Here is a 22,440-nt window from a genome sequence, read left to right on the forward strand (position 1 = left end):
CACCTAATAGGCATTGCACGTTGTACCGTAGCTGAACACATTTGTTTTCTTCACTCCTTGCTTCATTTCTTGTCACCAGTATGTCCATAACGACTATACCCAAAAAATTTAGATGACAAACGATTGTAGAAAGATATCGCGGTCACATAATTGTCTGATTTGAGTGATTTTCGATGGTTTGAAGGATATTTTCCTATTTTTCACTTTCATACCTTTTCATCAAGTCATTTACAAAACTCTACTAAAAACCTATATGATTTCCTATCATCAATTTACCTGAAAACCTGTATATGGGTTTTCTTACCGAACTTACCCTTTATGGGGGGTGAGTCAGAAATTGAGTTATAAAGTAAACATACTATAAGCTGTGTGGCGAACAGTAACGAACGAACCCAAAAAATAAAACGCATCAAAGGCGGTGACAAATGAACGAATCAGTTTCGCAATCGCAGCTAGATAGAGAGATGCCTTGCCTTATGCACTTTTATTAATCGCAAACTCATAAAAGCTTAGTCCTAAAAGCGCTTCTCTGAATAATCAATTTCTCTTTCGCTTTCGCTTTTGCTTTTCCGCTTAGGGCTCTCCAACTCGCTCCTTTCACTCAGATTTCTCTCTCACTTCTCAGGTGCGTGCGTACTCTCTTCGAGTTGACTCATACTCTTCTCTACTTCGATCTACTATCAACCTTAATCTCACTGCTTTTACGCTTCAATTTTCAGTATATGCTTTTCATTTTATAATTTGATTCCGCGGAATGAAACTGAAATGAAATCTAACGTGTTTCTAATGTACTGTGCTTCGTTTATTTATGTAATTTTTTCTTCTTCTTCATATCATGTTGTTTTGTTTATACTATGAAAGAAATGAAATATGCTTCAAAATTGATGCTTTAGGGTTTGTGGCGATTAATATAGCCTTAGAAGATTTTTATAATACATTATTTTTAACGACTTAAATGCATCGGTAGAGTGTTCTGTGGTTTGAAATTGAGGTTTGGGCAACTTTTTTTGGGGGCAAGCAATCATTTTAGTTCGTGAATGTGCGAGTCGCTGTCCTTATAGTCTCTGAATGTGTCGAGATGCAAACATGTCCTCAAATGTGGGTTTTCAGTCATTTTGGTCTTGTAACGTGTTTTTCCTTAGTCAATTTAGTCGATAAAATTACACACAAGAGAAGAGACACTTGTGGGTGGGTGTATTTGCAGTTTGGATACATTTGGTGACTACAATGATAGTGCCTCACACATTCAGGGACCAAAATGTCATTTTTATGCAAAAGAAAATTGTAGTCATTGTGATTATGTTGAACAAAATCTGCAGTGTTGCAGCTGTTGTGGCGTTTTGGTTGTCATGCGGAAATGCTGTGTGGTTTCCATTTGATGGAAATCACTTGCGTTTGCTGGTTGATGTGGTTGGGGGTATTATTGCCGCAACACAAATATTGGGTTGATTCCAACTTAAACTACGAGTGATCCTAAGAAGTAAATGAATTGTTCAGTACTGCCTTGTTCCTTTTTTAATTGTCGTTTAACTGTTATTTACACGTACCAAACAAGCCAATAAATTTTGCTACTTTTGATGTAATTTAATTATTTGACCTTTTTTGTTACATTTCACATGTTTCTTTTTTCTGCAATAAATAGTCAAATCAGGAACAAATGATGAAACAATAATTAGTACTACTTTCAAATTTGAAAACGAAAAATTAGAAGGAACTCAAAACTTCTGAACAAACGACACTTTAAAAGGAACAAAGGGAGTATATTTTATGGCTTGTGTTGTGTCTCTTGTTTGTTTGTCTTGACGGTATCAGTATGTGATGCTGCTGCGTAAATTTTATGGGGAAATGAAATGACCTTGTTTTACAGGGTATTTTGTTTTAGTTATAAATGATTGAATGGTAAAACCTGGATGACTTTCACAGATTATATAGTTTGGAGATGGGAACAACATTATAATGAGATAGAGAGACATTGTCGATTTGGTTTTAACTTAAATTTTGATATGTTTGTTGCTTGCTAAATTTTGATTTAGTTTGTTGTACTCATGGATGATTTCAAGTTACAATTGTATTATGTTGTGTCTAATACTGTCTTTCACGGTATGTTGTTCTATTTAGGTTGTTGATTATTTGCAAGGAAACACTCTTCAAATTGTTCTGACGACTCTGAGTACAAAGGAAGATTGTTTTTTGCAACGGATGACTTTTGGCTTGACCATTTGAAATTCATCAATGTCGGGGTTTCTTAATGTATTTCCTCATGACCTGAAAAGCATTCCCTTATCTTTGTTTTGAATTTGTCTTTCGGAATTTATCTTTGTATCTTTCCTTTCACTCTTTTGCATTGTTACGACTACCAGGCTGCTACATTGATTCATTTTTATTGAAAACTTGTGAATTCTGACTTTATATATTTTTATTTCAGTTATGTTAATTCATCAACATTTCTAATCATTGATGTGTTTGGTAAATGATTTATTGCATACATGCATTGGCTTGGAGTTTTTTTTCAGAGGACGACGTGGTTAAAATCCATCACCTCGGTCCTCGCCTCAACGTGCCATTTGCTATAAGATTCCAGTGTTGCATGTTTGAGGCTATACTAGTTTTAGAATGTTCTGCCAACATTTTGATGAATGAGATTCTGGAGACTCACAAGGTTCTTACATTTTATGTTTTGAGTGTATACTGGTGTTAAAATGTTCTGCCAACATTTTGATGAACGAGAATCTGGAGATTTGAAGTATGTGGCAAACTGTCAAAAAGGAAAGTAACATCTATTTAAACACTACGTTTCGTGGACGGAGAAGAATAGTAGAATGATCATGGGGTCTGGAGGATTTCACTACTAAACTAGATCTCTGGGCCTTTTTTTTTCATTATCATCAACTTTCTCTGGACAGCTTCTTGTATGCTTGTTTAATGCTGCAGTTGCCATGATTAGTAAATTATAGATTGTCAGGAAATTCTATTAATTAAAAATATTTAAATTTGCAGTCTTTGTTGAAGATTTTATGCCTCATGCTTGTTGGATGCACAGATAGAATGATAATATTTGTTTAGTAACTACTTTATTTAGTATTACTATTATTTTCATATTTCCTAAGATGATGATTCCCATGTCTAGGTTTATTCCTTTTAACATGTTATTGTGAATGAGTTGTAACTGAATTTTCTTTGCAGTCTTCTCTGAACGGATCTGCTTCCAATCTTCAAGATAGTGCTGGACGGTCTTTTGCCACATCTTTCTCTAGTCAGTCTGGTGCAGCTTCCCCAATTTTTCATCACACTGGTGCGGAGCCAAGCATTTTCTGGTTTACTTCATTTTCTCCTCCGTTTAGTCAAAATAATTGTTAGGTTCCTGCTGCAGGAGCTATTCAAGGGTTGCACAATATTCATGGGAGCTTTAATGTTCCCAACATGCCTGGTACTCTCACACCAAGAAACTCCACAATAAACAATATTCCATCTGGGGGTGTTCAACAACAAGCAGGAAACCTTTCTAGTGGAAGATTTGCATCCAACAATCTCCCTGTCGCATTATCACAGGTTTGTGTTGGTGTCATGTGTGTAAGACAGATTGAGTGTAAAAGCTAATAACTGAAAATTTGCTAGTACTTTCACCTCTTTCTGTTAATTTTTTTTTTTTTTACTGTTATGCTATTTACCAAGTTTTCACCTGTATCAATTGTATTTTGCAGCTATCCCATGGAAGTTCCCATGGACATTCAGGAGTCACCAATAGAGGAGGTACAAGCGTTGTAGGAAACCCTGGATTTAATAGTGGCACAAATGGAGTTGGTGGTTCCATTCCTGGGTTTCCTGCATCTATTGGTAATCGAAATGCTGTTCCAGGATTGGGAGTATCCCCAATTTTGGGAAATGCAGGTTCTCGAATCACTAGCTCTGTGGGAAACATGATTGGAGGGGGGAATATTGGAAGGACTGGTGGAGGATTGTCTGTGCCTGGTCTTGGTTCTCGTCTAAATTTTGGTGGAAACAGTGGATCAGGTGCTTTAGGCATGCAAGGACAGAATCGATTGATGAGTAGTGTACTTCCACAAGGTGTGCATTTTTATAGTCAAAGATGCTCTGAAAACGGTGTGAAAGTACTTTTATTGTGATTATTATGACTATGTCAATGTTATCTACTTATCTTCATATTTAGTATCAACTTCTTTTCAAGGTTTATACATTATTTTGTTGCTAACTTTGTTCACGTAATTCCTTTTCCTATAAAAATAATTTTTACAGTGAAATTTACCACTACAATTCTTTTCAAGCATGTCATTTTCTTGTCTCGTTAGTTTCAATTTGATGAATGTGTTTTATTGTAATTGTGATAGGTGACCAATGGTCAAAAGAGTTTATGTCAGGAGATAACTAATAGCCACCAAAGTAGAGTTAGTTAGGTGTTGTAAATTGTAATAGGATAAATAGTGGATGACGAGAGTCAGTTAGGCAGTTAGACACTTATTCAATCTTTGTTAGGAGTGAAGATTCAACTCGTAGAGATTAGAGAATAGAACGGGTAATTCACTGATAGAATGGGGAATTCACTGATAGAGAAAACCAGAATTGCAGTGAGGTAGTTTGGAAGCACCTCTTCTCTCCTAACAATGATTGAATGAGTGTCTAATTGCCTAACTGACTCTCCTCATCTACTATTTATTCTATTACAACAGCTAACTAACTCTCATACTTTTGTGGCTATTAGTTATCTCCCCTAAAACACAAACTCTTTTGACCATTGGTCTCTTATGAGATTGCTTCCTAGTGGATTTACAAATGGTTTGATTACTTTTAGTAGTCACTTACTAGTTGTAACGGTGATGGTCCAAACAGAATTTTCTGAAGTCACGGTCCTAATTACAAGACTTAGCTCTCTCTCGTTTTTGTGATAGGGAAAGCGTGTTACTTTATGCTATGGATAATTTGATATTTAGTTGATTTGATATAATTATACTATGCTACTTTGTGGTGACGACATCTTTTTATTCAGGATCTCCTCAGGGGATTTCAATGCAAGGGAATTCTTATCCTAGTGCTGGAGGCGCACTTTCCCAAAGCCATATTCATGCCGTAAATAACATGAACACTATGAGGATGTTCAATGATGTAAATTCCAATGATAGTTCACCTTTTGATCTCAATGACTTCCCTCAACTGTCAAGTCGTCCTAGTTCTGCTGGAGGATCTCAAGGGCAGTTGGGTATGTGAATGCAATTATGTTTTATATCTGATATATTTGTGACCTTCTGCAATAATGATACACACACAAAATTGCAGGTTCTTTACGGAATCAGGGTCTTGGCATTAGTCCCATTGGTCAACAGAACCATGAGTTTAGTATTCAAAATGAAGATTTCCCTGCATTGCCGGGATTCAAAGGTGTACTGTTGTTTGGCTAAGACGTGACTTTTTATCGCTTTTTCTTGTGTGCTATATCAGTGGATCTATTATGCAATTATATTGTATGATTATCTTCGGTTTTGATGGTTAAGAAGTTTCTTATTTGGGATGAGTTGTAGAATGAAATTTATGCTCTCTCTTTCGGAAGGTCTTTTGGATCTCATGCACAATTACCTTCAGTGTTTGGCTTTATTACTCTTACATTTTGTTCCCATGTTGCTCTTGATAGGTTTTTATAGGTATATGCTCCTTTTTGTCTGTCAAGCATCTGTACTGTATGTTGTAAATTTAGTGAAGATGCCTTAATGTCAATAAATGTTGCCAAGCAATTAAGTAGTTAGATTTGCTGGAAATGACAACATTGTTACTTGAGTGAAAGTTGCTCAATTTACTTCCGTTGATGTTTCTGACCATATTATGTGTACAGGTGGTAATGCAGATTATGATATGGATATGCACCAGAAAGAGCAACTTCATGACAATGCTTCATCAATGATGCAATCTCAGCATTTCTCTGTGAGTGACATGTTATAAAAGATCTAAAAGTCGTGCTGCATAGAGATCCATGTTTATAATATTAATAGGCAGAAGTGCTCATTTCTCAATTTTCCATGCTTTCATTCAGCAGATGGGGAGGTCTGCTGGTTTCAGCTTGGGGGGGACATATTCATCCCATCGTACCCAACCGCAACAACACAATCCTTCAGTCAGCAGTGGCGGTGTCTCGTTCTCATCTGTAAATAACCAGGATCTTCTCCATCAACATGGATCGGATATTTTTCCATCTCATTCTGCCTATCAGTCACAGGTCTGCAACTTTTCTACTCCGAATGGAGGCGCTTCATTTTTTTTTACGAAATCCTTTTTCAATGTAGGACCTGCTTAAACTAAAATGATGTAATCCTCTCTGAAACAAGTATTTCTGACATTCAAGTCACTTTGATTTTGGTTTAGACCAGCGGACCTCCTGGCATTGGATTAAGGCCTTCAAATTCTCCAAATGCAGTTTCTGGTATGGGTTCATATGACCCGCTCATCCAGCAATATCAACAGCAAAAGAACCAATCCCAGTTTCGTCTTCAAATGCCATCTCTAAATCAGTCTTTTAGGGATCAGAGCATGAAGTCTATGCAAGCTGCACAATCTACACCAGATCCATATGGTTTGCTTGGCCTGTTAAGTGTAATCAGGATGAATGATCTTGACCTGGCATCTCTTGCTCTTGGAATTGATCTTACAACCCTTGGCTTAAATTTGAATTCATCAGAAAATCTTCACAAGACTTTTAAGTCTCCATGGTCAGAAGAATCAGCTAAGGGTGATCCAGAGTTTAATGTGCCACAATGTTATTTCACTGAACAACCACCTGCTCTTCACGTGAGTTTTGACATTATGTTTTATAATTTCATTTTCCTATCATGAAACCTTTTCTTTGGGCTAATTGTCTGTTGCATGTTGCAGCAAGGTTATTTTTCAAAGTTTTCGGTGGAAACATTGTTTTACATATTTTACAGGTGCTTTTCAAATCTGAATCTTTCTTTAGTATCGACTTGTTTGGTACTGTAATTTAATATAAATTTCTCTTTTCTGCAGCATGCCCAAAGACAAAGCACAATTATATGCTGCAAACGAGCTGTATGCCATTTTCTTCAATCCTTCCTTTTTTGGTTGTTTCAATTTTTGGATGATTTGAGATTCTTAAAATTTGGGAACAGTTAACTCGATAAGTAGTTAATTAAAGGTAGTTTGGTTTGCAGCTATAAATGTAAACTCTTGTATTTTGGATTGGAATGATTTTATTCAGTTTTCCAAATGGGAACCAAACATACACAAGTTCATACATGATTAACTCATTAAAAACTCTTTGTTAATCACTTATCCAGTTATTCTGACATTAATCCCAAAATCTTGATTATCTGAATTATATTTCTTGATTCAATTATTTCTAACGAAGTAAGGGTTATTTCTTTCAGTAACAACAGAGGTTGGTGGTACCACAAAGAGTATCGATTGTGGTTTAAGAGAGCACCCAACATGGAGCTGCTGGTGCAAACAAGCACATACGAAAGAGGAACTTTTCACTGTTTTGATCCAAGCTCATTTGAAACGGTCCGCAAGGTTAGTTTTTGCGAATAAACCATATTCATGATGTTCTTTAACCCTTTCACTTGTTCCAGAGTCATATTGTTGCATTCGTTTTCCCCAACTAGCATTACTTGATTGTTGGCCTCTAATGTACAACTCCTCCTTGCAGGATAATGTTGTTCTTTCGTATGATATGCTGGAAAATAGACATCTTCTACCTCAACATTAAGGGGAATTCAAATCCTTTATTGTAAAGTGTCGATTATGGATTTAATTCCTCAGAATGTCATAGCAATAGTGTTCTCCATCAATTTGGTGTCAATTACATTTTTGCATTAGTGTTTCAGTCTAGTGTATTTTCTTTCCCCAGCCCCAATACAAACAAACAGCAAGTAAGATAGGTAGGCGGTAGAATAACCTAGCTGTCTGACAGATGATTTTGTTGTCCCTTGTTAAATGTACATACAAAAACACCTGAATCAAAAATTGGATGTAGTTTCTGGGTGTTATTCTCTGCGTACTTGAAATAAATCATAATCTTTTAGGACTGCTTCATTGATAGAGTTGCTTTTGATGGTTTTTAAAATGAGTAGTGATATTTGTACATCTTTTTCTAAACAACTTTTATGACAACTTTGTTTTTCTCTATTTTGATTGGTCAAAATCAATAGAAAGAGAAAAAGGTAGAGAGAGAATAAGAATATAATGTGAGTATGAGAGAGAAAGATGTCAAAAAGTTGTTAGAAATTGGTTGTGCAAATATCATTTCTCTTTTAAAATATGCAGATTATGAATTTGGAGATGGGGAAATGATTATGCCGCCCTCTTCTCCCCTACCTAAAACGAATGAATGTAGTGTTAATGTGTATGCGAGTTAGAAATCGCTGCTGTAGATGAGGCATTGCAAGTTAAATTCAATTTTTCTTTTTTCACTTCATTTTAAAATGCTTTTTTGAACTACATTTTTCTTTTAAAAATTCGGTCTCCGACCTAAAGACCAACACTATTTTTAAACTATTTTTAATGACAGTTGATTGTACTTATTGTAGATGGTCCTCTTAAATTAAGAACTGATTTTTTCACCTGATTTTTACTCTAACACAAACACCATACCTCCGGAAGCTCCCATTTTCCATTTTTTCCGTCTGCTATGTAAAAGTTTACTTTTCATCATAATAGCAATGATAATATTAACAATCATAATAATAATTAGTAACAATAATTGAATCATTTTCTCAATTTGAGTGGAAGCATATATTGGAATCATATTACTGCGAGAGCTGGAGAAAGGAATTGGGTAAAAATGAAACAAGGAGATGGTCTAAACATCATAAAATCTTTGTTAATTTAAAATTGTGATTCTGAATCTATGTCTCACCGATTGTGGTGAGGTTGACATGCACACCTTTAGGGTGTGTTTGGATTGATGGTTTAGGAGGGAAAAAGAGAGGAGAATTTACGTTTCTTTTTTAAATTACAAACTACATAACATGTTTTTCTAGAATAAATCAAAGTGTGATTGAAGTATTATATGATCGTTTATCATATTATTTTAATTTCCATAATTTAAAAATGAAAATCAAACTCTCCCCTCTTAAACTCTCAATCCAAACAAACCCTTAAAGAATTGGTGTTGTCACAGTCAGGTGGATTAATTGCATTTGCAGCTACCAACAACATTTGAGGGGGAAATATAAATGGTTTTGGCAACAATAGCTATGGAGGATGAAAGAGCAAGGCAATTGTTACCGTTGGTGACTATCATAACCTTTGTTGTTCGGTCAGACACTCTAAAGAGAGAGACGAGGAGAAGAGAAAGAAAGGTAGGGAAATAGAGAAAGACATGTGTAAGGTGATGACGTAAAAGATATATCTTTTCAAAAATTTGTGTTCCAAATTCCAATAGCATTTCTAAAGCTCAGACGATGTGGAAGATGATATACACAACAAATAAATTTGGGGTTACTGAGTTGCATTGCATGATCTTCCTATTATAACGTGTCCTTTTGTGGGTCCCACAATTCAATTTTCCTCGAAAATCTTGCATGGATAAAAATCTTCAGTTGTGAAAAGTTGGAAATTGTTTCCCTCAAAAGAATTGGAAATTGTTTTCTCCCGATTCTATTTTAAGATGTCTACTTACTACAATTGGTTAAACTAAGAATAGTAAAAAAAAGATGATTTGAAGAATAAACGACCCTCAAATTCTTGCTTCCTAAATTTGTCCAAAACTCTCTCTCTCTCTCAATGCTTTTGAATTACAATGCTAAATGCTTGTAAGTAGAGCAAATTTTATTGGAGATGTTTCAATTGTGAAAATGCTATTGTTTACGGAAACAGACGAGTTTTTCTTTTTTCAGAACACCCACTGCTCTTGTATTGTGCCAACTGTTGATTTTTTTCCTTCTAAAATAAACAGTAATTTGAATAAACAGTAATTTGAGAGAAAATGCGGATGAACAATGTTTGTGAATTTGTGATCGAGAGAGAAAGTGTGGAGGATCAACAATATATAGACACACACACGGTTAAAAAATGACAAGAGATTTTGTGTGAAGATTTTAGTAGTTAGTTATTCGAAACAATATGAAAGTGTGATGGATAAAATGGTAAAAATGATTGAGGGACAAACGAGTTCATTGTAGTGCAATTCCACTATGTATGTATGTATGCATGCATTTTACTCAAATTTAATTTAATTATATATGGCTAAGCTTCTAATTCTAAATAAATATATCAATCAAGGTGATTTTACAATTTTACAATTATATATGATATTGTAATAATGTTTTAATTCAACTTCAAGTACACAAATTAGATGGATTAAGAAATTAAATGGAGTCTGTCATTATCCACTAGCTACTCACTCACTCACGCACAAACCGTTTGAGGTTGCAATTCCACTCCTTGCTTCTTGGATTCCCGCATTACGTACTATTAACAGAATTTGTCCGCACCCATTTCAACTGTCCTTGCCCACATTTTATGACCCTTCAACACAAAATCAAACGAATGCGTATTATACTATATTCCCATGCCATTTTACAATTTACATTTAATTATGGCTAGCTTCTAATTCTAATTCTAAATGGTAATAATGTTTTAATTCGACTTCATGTACACAAATTAGATGGATTAAGAAATGGAGTCTGTCATTATTCACTAGCTAGCAACAACATATACAAGAGCCTCCTCACTCACTCACTCACAAACCGTTTGAGGTTGCAATTCCACTCCTTGCTTCTTGGATTCCCGCATTACGTACTATTAACAGAATTTGTCCGCACCCATTTCAACTGTCCTTGCCCACATTTTATGACCCTTCAACACAAAATCAAACGAATGCGTATTATACTATATTCCCATGCCATTTTACAATTTACATTTAATTATGGCTAGCTTCTAATTCTAATTCTAAATGGTAATAATGTTTTAATTCGACTTCATGTACACAAATTAGATGGATTAAGAAATGGAGTCTGTCATTATTCACTAGCTAGCAACAACATATACAAGAGCCTCCTCACTCACTCACTCACAAACCGTTTGAGGTTGCAATTCCACTCCTTGCTTCCTGGATTCCCGCATTACGTACTATTAACAGAATTTGCCAGCACCCATTCCAACTGTCCTTGCCCACATTTTATGACCCTTCAACACAAAATCAAACGAATTGTGTGCGTGTGTGTGTGTGTATATGTAAGCAAGAAAAAATATTCACCACAAGAAAAGGTGTTAAATGCTCCATAAGAATGAATTTAACTGGGCACCGCAATTTTTCTCTCATTACGTAGATACATAGTTCTCTTCTTTCTGGGGGCTTGGGCCCACACTGTCATATAGGTGCATCGCGATTCCATGCGGTCAAAAGTCTACAATCATGCAATCAGATGATTATTTAAATTAGGTGTTTCGTCCTTTTAATTAGACGTCATTTAAAAATTAGTCTCTGTAATCGTTAATCCTGACAATTTACTCTTGCATTGTTTAATCATTTAAAATTTCGTCATTTGACCAATTTAATCACTGACACGTCATCAAATTAGGTGTTTTACACTTGCGCATCTTAACTTGCGCAACGTTAGTTAACTAACACATAGTTTTTCACTTGCGTTAGTTAACTAGCGCAAGGGTAAATTTGGAACGGCTGCAAGGCGCGAGCAAAATGTGCTGGGTGGAGAGCAAAATTCAAATATAAAACGAATGATAAATACAAGCATGGAGAAACATACACTGTTTGTTTAACAAATTGTCCCTTGACACGTGGTCGTTGATCTGATTCATTATATCGTTGTCCGTTTTGTTGCAACAAAGATTACTTCTTGACCGACATTTTGAGACATGCTTCCAGAATGGTAGGTAACTCGCGTAAGACGATTAAGCATATTGCTAAACATTTTGTTTTAATAACGTACTCCCTCCGGTCACTATTATAAGCAAAACTCCAATTTTTAGATACATTGAATAATTAATGTATCTAAAAAATGGAATTTTGTTTATAATAGTGACCGGAGGGAGTATATTCTAAGGTATCTTAATGTTAAAGTCGATGAAACATGTAGCATCATCAACAACAACAGGAATAATCAGAACTCGGGAGGTGAACCAATTAGGGTTTATGATGGAAACAATCGAATTACTGAGAATTCGAGTTCTTCAATGGTGGAAAAAACTGATTTTTACAAGATAATGTCGAATCACCGGAAGAAGCTTAGGATTTAACGAGAATTTGGCGGGAATGTGAAGTGTATGTGAGTGTCTGCTCGTGACACTCACGCGCTTTATAGTCTTCACGCTTCCACAAGAATGTTTGATTATTTACTTGTGAAAATTGATTTGAATTTTGTCAAAAAAAAAAAAAATAATCTAGTTGAATTAATTTATTTTGTAAAATCAATGTCTAAAAGTAACTTTTCGTTTGAAATTTTTTATGTAAAAGTTATTTGGAAAATAATTTTTGTAATACAAAAATTAATTTGTACACATAAAGTTTAAACATAAATTACTTATTTAGTTCAAAAATATTTAGTTGGTAAATTTAGTGCTTTTTTTTTTTTTGTATAACAAAAATTAGGTTGGAAATTTTGTTTTTTCAAAACTTGAGAAGCTTAGACAAAGTAAAAAATTGTTTAAAGATAAAAAAAAAAAATACACTATATAAAAAATCAAACATCTAATTAAACCTCGTAAGCATGTTCAAATTCTGACAACTTGTTTAAGAGTCATGGATCGAACTACTCCGAATAATATTTTCCTGTAATTAAGTCTTTGATCAAACCACTCATCACTTTTTTAAAGGGTCGAACTACTCCGAATTTGACTTATATTGGGCCTACGATGAACTTTTTTTTGAACACATCTTGCAGCAATGCCTACAACTTTCGGTAAATCTCCCTCATGATATTTACCTTCTAGCAATGGGTCAACAATATCTTTGAATTTGTTCATATCTTTGAATACAGAACTTGCCTGCAAAACAATATTTACATGTATCAATAAAGAAATATTTTGTCAATTGAGGCAAGCATGTACATGAATTTGCAGCCTTGAAAATAGATATTTGGTATGTGTAAAAATTATGTCTTAAACATCATCAACAGTTCGATTATTAAAGTGGTTCAAAGAAAATTCTAAACAGATTAATTTTCAAATCAGTTTATAAAGCATTGCCTTCTAAAGTAGGATAGTAGACATAAATTTGAAACCTTCAAAATAGAGATTTGGTATGTACTTTATATAAACTATAATGCACATGCTTATTTTAAAACTTTTAATCAACTTGAACTATGGTTCACTTATTTGAGCAGTCTAAAAAAATTTAGGACAACTCATTACCAATAATTTAGAACTAATTATAGGTAACTCAAATTCTAACACTACTACTATTTGGCAAGGACAGCTTTTTACTACATAAAAAGACCAACTTTCACTTACCCAGAAAACAACATTTTGATCATCACCAAGTCTTGTATCATCAATAGCTCTTCTACCACTGATGAGCTCCAAAAGAACAACTCCAAAGCTGTAAATATCTGATTCGAATGACACAGTACCTGTTTCTCCATAACATGGATCACAATATCCATATGAGCCATAAACCACTCCTGATTCATGTTCTGGGCCTACTTTAGCATACCCAAAATCAGATAACTTTACATCATATCCATCGCCTAACAAAACATTTGCGCTTTTTAGGTCACAGTATATCATAGGAGGATTCATTTTAACATGTAGATACTCCACACCCTTTGCTATTTCAGCTGCTATTTTCATTCTTGCATCCCAATCAAGATTACCTCGCTTACGACCTAGTGTAATCAGGGAGAGGAAACGAGATCAGAATGGCACAAAAAATATATATCGATTATAGGGTTAAAAATGTTTCTAAACATTGATTCTACAAAGAAAAAATAGAGTATGTGATGATAATTAGGATTATATACCAAACAAATGATCATCCAAAGATCCCAACTTCATGTACTCATAAACTAATAGCTTGTGCTCATTCTCATTACAGTATCCAATCAATTGGACAATATTTTGGTGGCTTGCATTACTCAATGTCTCCACTTCAGTCTTAAACTCCTCAGCTTTTTCTTCACTATTTGAGTCAAGTCGCTTTATAGCTACAACCTAACCAATATAATAAACAGGATTAGCAAATGTTAATGCCTTATAATTATATTATCACCACATATCAAAATGTATTTTATTTTACAAACCTGTTTTGTTGGAAGCAACCCTTTGTAAACCTTGCCAAAACCTCCTTGACCCGCAAAGTACCTAATCTTGAAACCTTCAGTTGCATCATTAAGATCATCAAAACTGAATTTCCGTATCACCTCATTTCTTATCACAATTTCTGTAGACGCAGAATCCTCTTTTTTCTTATTCACTTCGGATTCAATTTTTTCCTTTTCCTTTCCTGCAAAACACAAGAATTATTTTTTTTAAAACAAAAAATGGCGCTAAATGAAAAACGGTTTCTACGACAATTCAATATAATTTCAAGAAGAAAGAAAACCTTACGAACGATATCAAAACTAAAGCATTCAAATATAAAAACCAAGAAACTAAAGCTTGAGAAAGAATTCTTCTATGAGTTAACTTAAGAGCAAGAAAAATCAAAGAATCGAACCGGTGGTGGTGGGATTATGGGTGCTCCTTGGGGAAGTGGGAGCAGTGGTGGCGGCGGGGGTGGTGGGATTCTCGGTGTTACTTGCAGTGGTAGAAATGGTGGTGGTGGCATTCTGCTTGTTATCCATTTTTTTTGTCTCTGAGTTGTGCATCTTCTGTTACCTATATATTCACACGGTGAGAGAAAGTATGGATGAACAATGTTTGTTAATTGTGAGAGAGAAAGTGTGGAGGATCAACAATATATATATAGACACACAAGAGAATGTAGGTGGTTGTATTGAGGCCTGTGTAATATTTGAAATGACGAAGTTATCCTGATTTTGTGTGAAGATTTTAGTAGTTAGTTATTCGAAACAATATGAAAGTGTGATGGATAAAATGGTAAAAATGATTAAGGGAGTATAGAGGATATTAAGATTCCAAAAAATATGGATATAGAGGAGAGGATAGGTGGAGAAGAAAACGACAAACAAGTTCATTGTAGTACAATTCCATTTCCACTATGTATGTATGTATGTATGTATGCATGCATGCATGCATTTTACTCAAATTTAATATGGCTAGCTTCTAATTCTAAATATATCAAGGTGATTTTACAATTTACATTTAATTATGGCTCTAATTCTAAATTGTAATAATGTTTTAATTCAACTTCAAGTACACAAATTAGATGGATTAAGAAATGGAGTCTCTCATTATTCACTAGCTAGCAACAACATATACAAGAGCCTCATTATGTAGATACATAGTTCTCTTCTTTCTGGGGGCTTGGGCCCACACTGTCATATAGGTGCATCGCGATTCCATGCAGTCAAAAGTCTACAATCATGCAATCAGATGATTATTTAAATTAGGTGTTTCGTCCTTTTAATTAGGCGTCATTTAAAAATTACTCTCTGTAATTGTTAATCCTGGCAATTTACTCTTGCATTGTTTAATCATTTAAAATTTCGTCATTTGACCAATTTAATCACCGACACGTCATCAAATTAGCAAAATGACATGGGAATAGACAAAAATACCCTCGTCATCCATTCGTGAAATGACATTTTTACCCCTGTCTTCATCTTCTTCTCATAATAAAGACGAGGGTATTTTTGTCTATTCTTATACCATTTTGCTAATTTGATGACTTGGTGGTGATTAAGTTGGTCAAAGGACGAAATTTTAAATGATTAAACAAAGCAAGGGTATATTGTCAGGATTAGCGATTACATGGACTAATTTTTAAATGACGTCTAATTGTAAGGACGAAACACATCATTAAGCCTTTAAATTAATGTTAGTATACCGGATTTGTAGGTTTGAGAGACTTTATAAATTATATTATATAAAACATGTTCTCTTTATAATAGTTAAATGAATCTTTTTTTCTTTTTGAGGGAAGTTAATTGAGCTTTTTCTTTTTCAGTAAATGAAAAACATTGAATTTGAACCCGACTCATGCATACTCCAACGTCGGAGGACAATATATTTGCATACTTTTTTTTTTGAAACAATATATATTTGCATATTTAAAAGTGAAATTCTTTAATTTCTATTTTTATTCACATAATTAAAAAGTTAAATTATTATTATTATATGCTAATTTCATTGAACCGAATGTATTAAATAAAAAAAACTTTAACAATTATTCAATATACTAACTTGTGCTTTAGAGTTGATTTTTTTTTTTCTTCTTGTTTCCAAAAGTTCCATAAAATTTTGTTTAAGATATATTAAATTTGACTTTAAAAAAATATATAACTTATTATGCAATAAATTATTCAGAATGAAAATCTTATTTATAAAATATTATGAAACTAGCAAAAATATTTGACATTAGCAAAAATGTTTGACATTTTTGCTAATGTCATGATCTTAATTCTATGTATAAACACGTTTTCATAAGTAAAAATTGGTCCTCCCATTTAGCATCTTTTAGCACAGTTTAATTATGTCTCTTCTTTGTATAGTTTTTTTTTTTTTTTTTTTTTTTTTTTTTTAAAATAGATGAGATGGCAAAACATCATAAGATCACACACATAAAGTAGAGGTATCGGGGTTCGAACTCTAGTCATGACGTTCGACCTAACAATTTCGACATTTTTGTCGGTTGAGTTAAGACTTATAAGACCCTTTGTATATAGTTTTTAAATGATAAGTAACTTGTGTTTCTATCTTCATCCAACAACCCCTTGGCACGAGATCTTTGGAACCTCATAAACAAAGTAACTTTGACATCTCGTCTTGAAGTTTTTTTCTAGTCTAAAACTTGTTTTAATATAAACTATTTTAATAAGTTATATTTGAGAGTGGATGAAAATAAACTGAAAAACAACTTATTGACATGTCATCAGCTATTTTTACATCCTCTTCTAAACATTTTCACATGTGCTTATATTAGTATATAAGCTCAAATTAGTAGATACAAGCATGCTCAGACGTACTTCTCTTACGATGTATGAACCATAAACTCTCCCCTAGTTAATGATGTAGCACCCATATTGTTTGTGATTCAGTACGGAAGTAAGAGTTACCAAAAGCTAAATCTAAAAGATAAACTGACAGGTTGCAAGCGACAAACCTATCGAAAAAAGGGTTTCCGGAATCCACCAGAATTGAGAGAAAAGTCTCGAATATTATTAATGAATAAAAGTGTGCCTCTTAGCTACATAAGTTCTGGTTATGTAAAAGAAATAACAAATCTGTGGGCTGAAATAAAATAAAAAGAAATAATAATAGAAAGTTCTAGAAAATTATTAAGATTTGGCTAAATAATAAATACTATTAAATTACTAATAAAACTCAACTGCATCAGTCTCCTCCAGCTCTAAAGAACTCGACCCCGAGTTCTCATTTTGATAAAGAGCTTCCCATTCATGTTGACTCCTCCAATGAACAAGAGACCACCCTCCTGAATCACATTGAGTGAAATGCAAAGAAGGGGTTATGGATACCAACTGTGATTCTAATTCCTTAGTACATGTTTGGTTATCCAGTGGGAAAGGGGAAACGCATGTCTGTCTTCCTCAAAAGCGCTTTGACGTTGTTTGGCTCTCCTTCACTCTTCCGCCGTCGCCGCAAGTTTGCATCATCATAATCGATTTTCAATGAAGCTGCAATTCCTAGCTTCTAAAAATCAATTTTCACAACCGTAGGTTTGTTTTCCCCCAATTTCTCTTTTTTACCCTTGATTCTCAACTAACTTCTCACCTTACATCATAACTCATGTTTATCTGAATTTTCAAAAGTTGTTTATCTGAATTTTACAAAGCTGTTTTTTTCTCCTATATCATAACTTCTTGCTTATCTGAATCCTAATCTCCTGTCAAACAACATTGAAGAGAAAGGTGTTTTTTTCACCCATATCATAACTTCATTAAACTGTAATTCCTTTCATCATATTTAATTTTACAAATTTTACAGATCAAAATCAATCGGTTAACCTACCTCAAAACTTCTTTATATATGTTGCCTCATCTCTCGCCCTTTTCATTCTCTCAAGCACGCAAGAAAAGGAAATTAAGCAAAGTTCCAAATAGCAGCAGTGTTGGATAGCTCAAGGTAAGTTCAAATTCTCCTCCCGTATCCATTAATTCAGTTATGATAACAATGCATTTGATGTGTTTGATAAAATGAATGAATGAATAAATATTGTTTTCTTTGTTTTCGTTAAACTTAATTATGATTGCTTCTTTGTTTTTTTTCTTTGTTTTACTTTTAAAATGATAATGATATTGATGGAGTTTGAAAATAAATTTTAAGTTTTTCTTTAGTTTTGCTATTATTATGGTTTAGTTTATGGTGCATTTTTGTGTTATGATGTTTCTGTTATAAAAGTAATAAGCACTTCCAATCCAAAGGTAATAAACTGCACATATATACAACAGTGATAAAAGCATGTGTACAAGAAGCAAAATATTTCGCTGCACATATAATTTAAAGTGTTGACAACTGATTGTAAACCTTAAGAATGATATACAATTAATAATAAACCATCTAATGTAGGAAACTTCATCAAGCCATATCAGGTTTGCTTGATATATGCATATATGATATTAATGCTTGGTTATTTGACTTTGTTCTCCAATATTTTGGTTCAGTTTTTACTAGTGTTTTGCTGTCATTGATTGGTGCATACTTTAGTTACTTTCACCTCATAGATAAGTGGTTATTTGAATATAGGAAGTACTGTGTAATTTGGAACCTCTGTGATTAGGAAGTAAGTTAGGAAGTACTATGAATTAAGAAGTAATCTAAGATAGGATGTACTATGAATTAAGAAGTAATCTAGGAAGTATTAGTAACTATGAAGTACTGTTATGTTTAGTCTTTAATGTTGTAATGTTCCGTTGTCTTTAAATTAAGAAGTAATCTAGGAAGTACCTGTAACTATGAAGTACTGTTATGTTTTGCCTTTCAATTAGGAAGTAATCTAAGAAGTGCTAGTAACTATGAAGTACTCTTATGAAGTACCAGTAACTTATGTAATGTTTCTATCCCTTAATGAAAGCTTATGTTGTGTGATAATTATGCTCGTATTTTTGGTTCACTTATTTTGTTTTTTTGCTTCGGATTTGTTGTTCACTTATCCTCCATAAACTCTATATTTCAGTTTTAACTAGTTATATATAAGCTATATTTGCAATGCCATGATTTCTTATGTTTTTTGTAACATTCAAAGCATGTTTCTTATGGTTTTGCGGCTGGTTTGGTTGCGGCTTCAGGTGCTGTTCCTGGCCTGCTAACCTGCTACGGCTGGGGGTAGTTTTTTGGCCAAGGGTCTGGTTGGTTTTTGTTGTCTCTGTAGTTGCTTTCTAGACTTTCTAGGCTTTTTTTATGTTAACTGGACTGCCTCTTCCTTCTGGTGTTTCGGTTTGCAGACATCAGTTGGGCAAACATGTTTAAGGTGCACTCAAGTTTCAATATTTCATCGTCTTCAATAATGAGGTATTCAATTATTATCACTCAAGTTTAAGGTGCCCAATAGAAAGAACTTTTGGTGTATGGAAGAATAGATTTGCAATTCTACGACGCATGCCTAAATTCACAATTATGACACAGGTTCAAGTGGTTATTGCAACAATGGACACAACTTTATTAGAATGAATGCTGATATGGATGTTGATTTCAGTCGGTATGAGGATGAAGACATAACCCTTGATCGCGATGATTATCGTAGACCAGTTAATTTGAATTTATCTCAAAATTTAAATATAGCTTCTGCATTTAAGATGAATCATGTTCGAGACTCGGTTCGAGATCAAATTATAGAGTTCAAGAAAAATAATTAGTATTGTATTAATGTTTCAAACTTGCACTACACTTTATATTATATTCTCTATTTTTTGTCAAAAAAATACATATTATATTCTCTATTTGTAATTTTAATCGAGTACTTCATGTTTAACATATATTCCCTACATGTATTTTTATTTGGATATTGTGTGATTAACAAGTTATGTTAATCTTTCCCTAAAATTTTTTTTATGTTAATCTTATAATTATAACTATATACACAAACACATGTTGAAGTCCATTTTGGTCTTTTACACATCTAAAAGCAATTCTGACACAAAACATCCGAACAATATTTTTCATACAAAACACTTCTATTTTGAAGGTAACCAAACATAAATCACTTTATGTTCAACTCTCTTAAGACCTGACGTCTCACTTAAGAAATTCATTCTTGAGTGGACCCCACATAACTTTTTAATAAAATAATTATTGTTTAGTCACTTTTGTTAAAATATAAATGATAAAGAGTTATTGGCGAGTCCCATTTAGACATTTTGTTAGAGAGTCTCTATTGGAGTAAATGATTTTTCGACAAGTTAGAATGATAAATGTATTATGTTAATTGTTACGTAATTCTTATCTCGCTTGTAGGTCAGAATTTAAACCATGCATCTTTAACTTCTTAACTCTTTTAATCCATTACTCAACCATGTAAGCTACCTATCCTCCGACAGAATAATTGTGAGGTTTTTAGGTTTGGAATGTGTGTATCTTTAGAGACTATGAGTTAGTCTTTATAGTGGGTGCAGTAGAGTTTCAAGAACCAAAACCTAGCTATGAAAACTCTCTCTTTGGTCCGTTGTATTTAGATGAGCATTAATGGATCTATTTTGGATGGTTAAAGTCTACTAGACGATCATGAATCTTGATTTAGTAGTTTTCTAGCATGTGCTCATGTGATAGTCTACACTTCAGTTAATCACTTAAAATAACTCGATCCGTTAAGAGATTGGACCTTGACACAATCACAAATAGTATTAAAAGATAAAAAAAAATATTATCAAAATAACATTTGCTTTCTTTCATTTTGTGCACCGGTGTGACGTGCTTGTTAATCTATGTTTGTTTTTTTGAACTTTGCTGTTGCCCTTTGGGAAAGAACATATTATAGTGGATTAAAATAACTCAAAAAAAATTGTTATTTTTCTAATTATCCAAAGAGGTATCTTCATTTATTTATATCAATGGTTAATAGTATTTTGTCTATAAATGATTAATAATATTAATACTTTACTTTTTGGCAAAATTAAATAAATATGAGTATAACATATAGGCGGCAAAACTTTCATTTGAAATTTGAATTATAATGTGATGTGATAATCTTTTAAAAATTCAAATATTTTTGTCTAAATTGGTGTTTTTGCACGAAATTTTAAAGATTAATCTTTTAAATCGGGTAGTTTACAATGGACGCAAAAATTTATCCTCAAAAGTTTAACGTTGTTGCATTTTCAAAGTTGAATTTAAACTCAGATCTCTATTTATCTATAAAGAAGCTTAGCGGTGAATTCAAATATATTTTTTTGGTTATTACCTATATGTTTTTGCGCAAAATTTTAAAGATTAATCTCTTAAATCAGATAGTTTACAATGGACGCGAAAATTTATCCTCAAAAAATTTAATGTTCTTGAATTGTCAGTGTTGAATTTAAACTTATATCTCTATTTATTCAGAAAGAAGCTTAGTGTTGAATTCAAAAAAAAAAAAAAAATGTTATTACCTATAATTTCTTCATCCTCTTTTATTTTGGAAGGATCTTCATCCTCTTTCAAAGACACCAAAAATATTAACACATAAACTAACCATTTATATCCTTCTGAAGAAGATGAGTAGCTATCAAGTGTGAAAATCTCAATCTCCCATTTTTGTCAAAGTATCCTTATCCTTATTTCAATTAATTAGGTTAGTTTAAGGTTAAATTCCAATTGTACCTTCCATTTTAAAACAGAGGAGTAACAAATAGCAAATAAGTTGTCAAACGTACAATTAGTTGTTCGTAAATCTTTTTTTTTTATGCATTTAGTGTGTCAATTTTTGTTCGTAAAAACTGATTTTTCTTAAAAAGAAAAAACTCTATAAATTTAAAAGTTAGCAAATCAACTTCATAACAAGCAATTTGATTTGATTTCGACCCATCCAACTATTACAATGATTGCTAATTATATTTTGAATACGATGACAACATAGTTTGTTTTTCTTTCTAAACAAAATAAATAATTTATTATCCACCTTTATTCTTGATTTATTTTGCTTATGAACAATGGGTTTTCATGCCGTTTGTGGTAACTACTACTTTAGCATCAAGTATAAAAATTAAAAAAAAAATTATTCAAACCTAGCTTTGCTACCCGTCATATGTTTCACCTTCCTTTATTATTAACATAAGAGAGTGACACATTGTTTTTGTCAAACTCAAAAGTTATATGAGATATCGGTTAATAACTCTCAATAATGATTCCCTCTTATTCATGCGATTCTGCTGAAGAATGAACTTTGTCACTCAGCTGTAAGTTTCTTAA

At 33.1% G+C, this 22,440-nt stretch overlaps 2 protein-coding genes, 1 long non-coding RNA gene and 1 other non-coding gene across 7 annotated transcripts; 2 read left to right on the forward strand and 2 right to left on the reverse strand.

The window, feature by feature from the left end:
* The first annotated feature begins 347 nt into the window (after positions 1-347).
* LOC25492462 (probable NOT transcription complex subunit VIP2) lies at positions 348-8,052 on the forward strand. 2 transcript variants are annotated; one of them, XM_024782576.2, is made up of 14 exons: positions 348-625; positions 2,119-2,250; positions 3,184-3,292; positions 3,371-3,549; positions 3,702-4,065; positions 5,003-5,212; positions 5,290-5,391; positions 5,840-5,928; positions 6,038-6,220; positions 6,367-6,789; positions 6,874-6,926; positions 7,006-7,047; positions 7,386-7,530; positions 7,667-8,052. In XM_024782576.2, the coding sequence occupies exons 2-14, from the start codon at positions 2,233-2,235 to the stop codon at positions 7,724-7,726; spliced, it is 1,977 nt and encodes a 658-aa protein (XP_024638344.1). In that variant the 5' UTR covers positions 348-625; positions 2,119-2,232; the 3' UTR covers positions 7,727-8,052. The 2 variants fall into 2 exon arrangements, with proteins under 2 accessions (XP_024638344.1, XP_013456053.1); XM_013600599.3 differs by having other exon boundaries at positions 6,041-6,220.
* On the reverse strand, positions 3,212-3,292 carry LOC112421533 (small nucleolar RNA snoR35). Its single transcript, XR_003011859.1, has one exon. It is a non-coding gene; the product is annotated as a small nucleolar RNA snoR35 (small nucleolar RNA).
* Positions 8,053-12,679: 4,627 nt separating the features above from the next.
* LOC11412428 (probable serine/threonine-protein kinase PBL5) lies at positions 12,680-14,762 on the reverse strand. Its single transcript, XM_003606514.3, has 5 exons — positions 14,636-14,762; positions 14,220-14,422; positions 13,941-14,130; positions 13,432-13,805; positions 12,680-12,966 (listed from the first exon to the last, which is right to left on the reverse strand). Exons 1-5 carry the CDS (start codon positions 14,760-14,762, stop codon positions 12,790-12,792), a joined length of 1,071 nt encoding a protein of 356 aa, XP_003606562.1. The 3' UTR covers positions 12,680-12,789.
* A 2,667-nt stretch (positions 14,763-17,429) lies between these two features.
* Positions 17,430-19,956, forward strand: LOC120580091 (uncharacterized). 3 transcript variants are annotated; one of them, XR_005645698.1, is made up of 4 exons: positions 17,430-17,969; positions 18,046-18,183; positions 19,347-19,569; positions 19,684-19,956. It is a non-coding gene; the product is annotated as an uncharacterized lncRNA (long non-coding RNA). The 3 variants fall into 3 exon arrangements; XR_005645700.1 differs by having other exon boundaries at positions 19,503-19,569; XR_005645699.1 differs by having other exon boundaries at positions 17,430-17,777.
* The last annotated feature ends 2,484 nt before the right edge of the window (positions 19,957-22,440 follow it).

This window comes from Medicago truncatula, chromosome 4 (genome assembly GCF_003473485.1).
Source record: "Medicago truncatula cultivar Jemalong A17 chromosome 4, MtrunA17r5.0-ANR, whole genome shotgun sequence".
NCBI classification, from domain to species: domain Eukaryota; kingdom Viridiplantae; phylum Streptophyta; class Magnoliopsida; order Fabales; family Fabaceae; genus Medicago; species Medicago truncatula.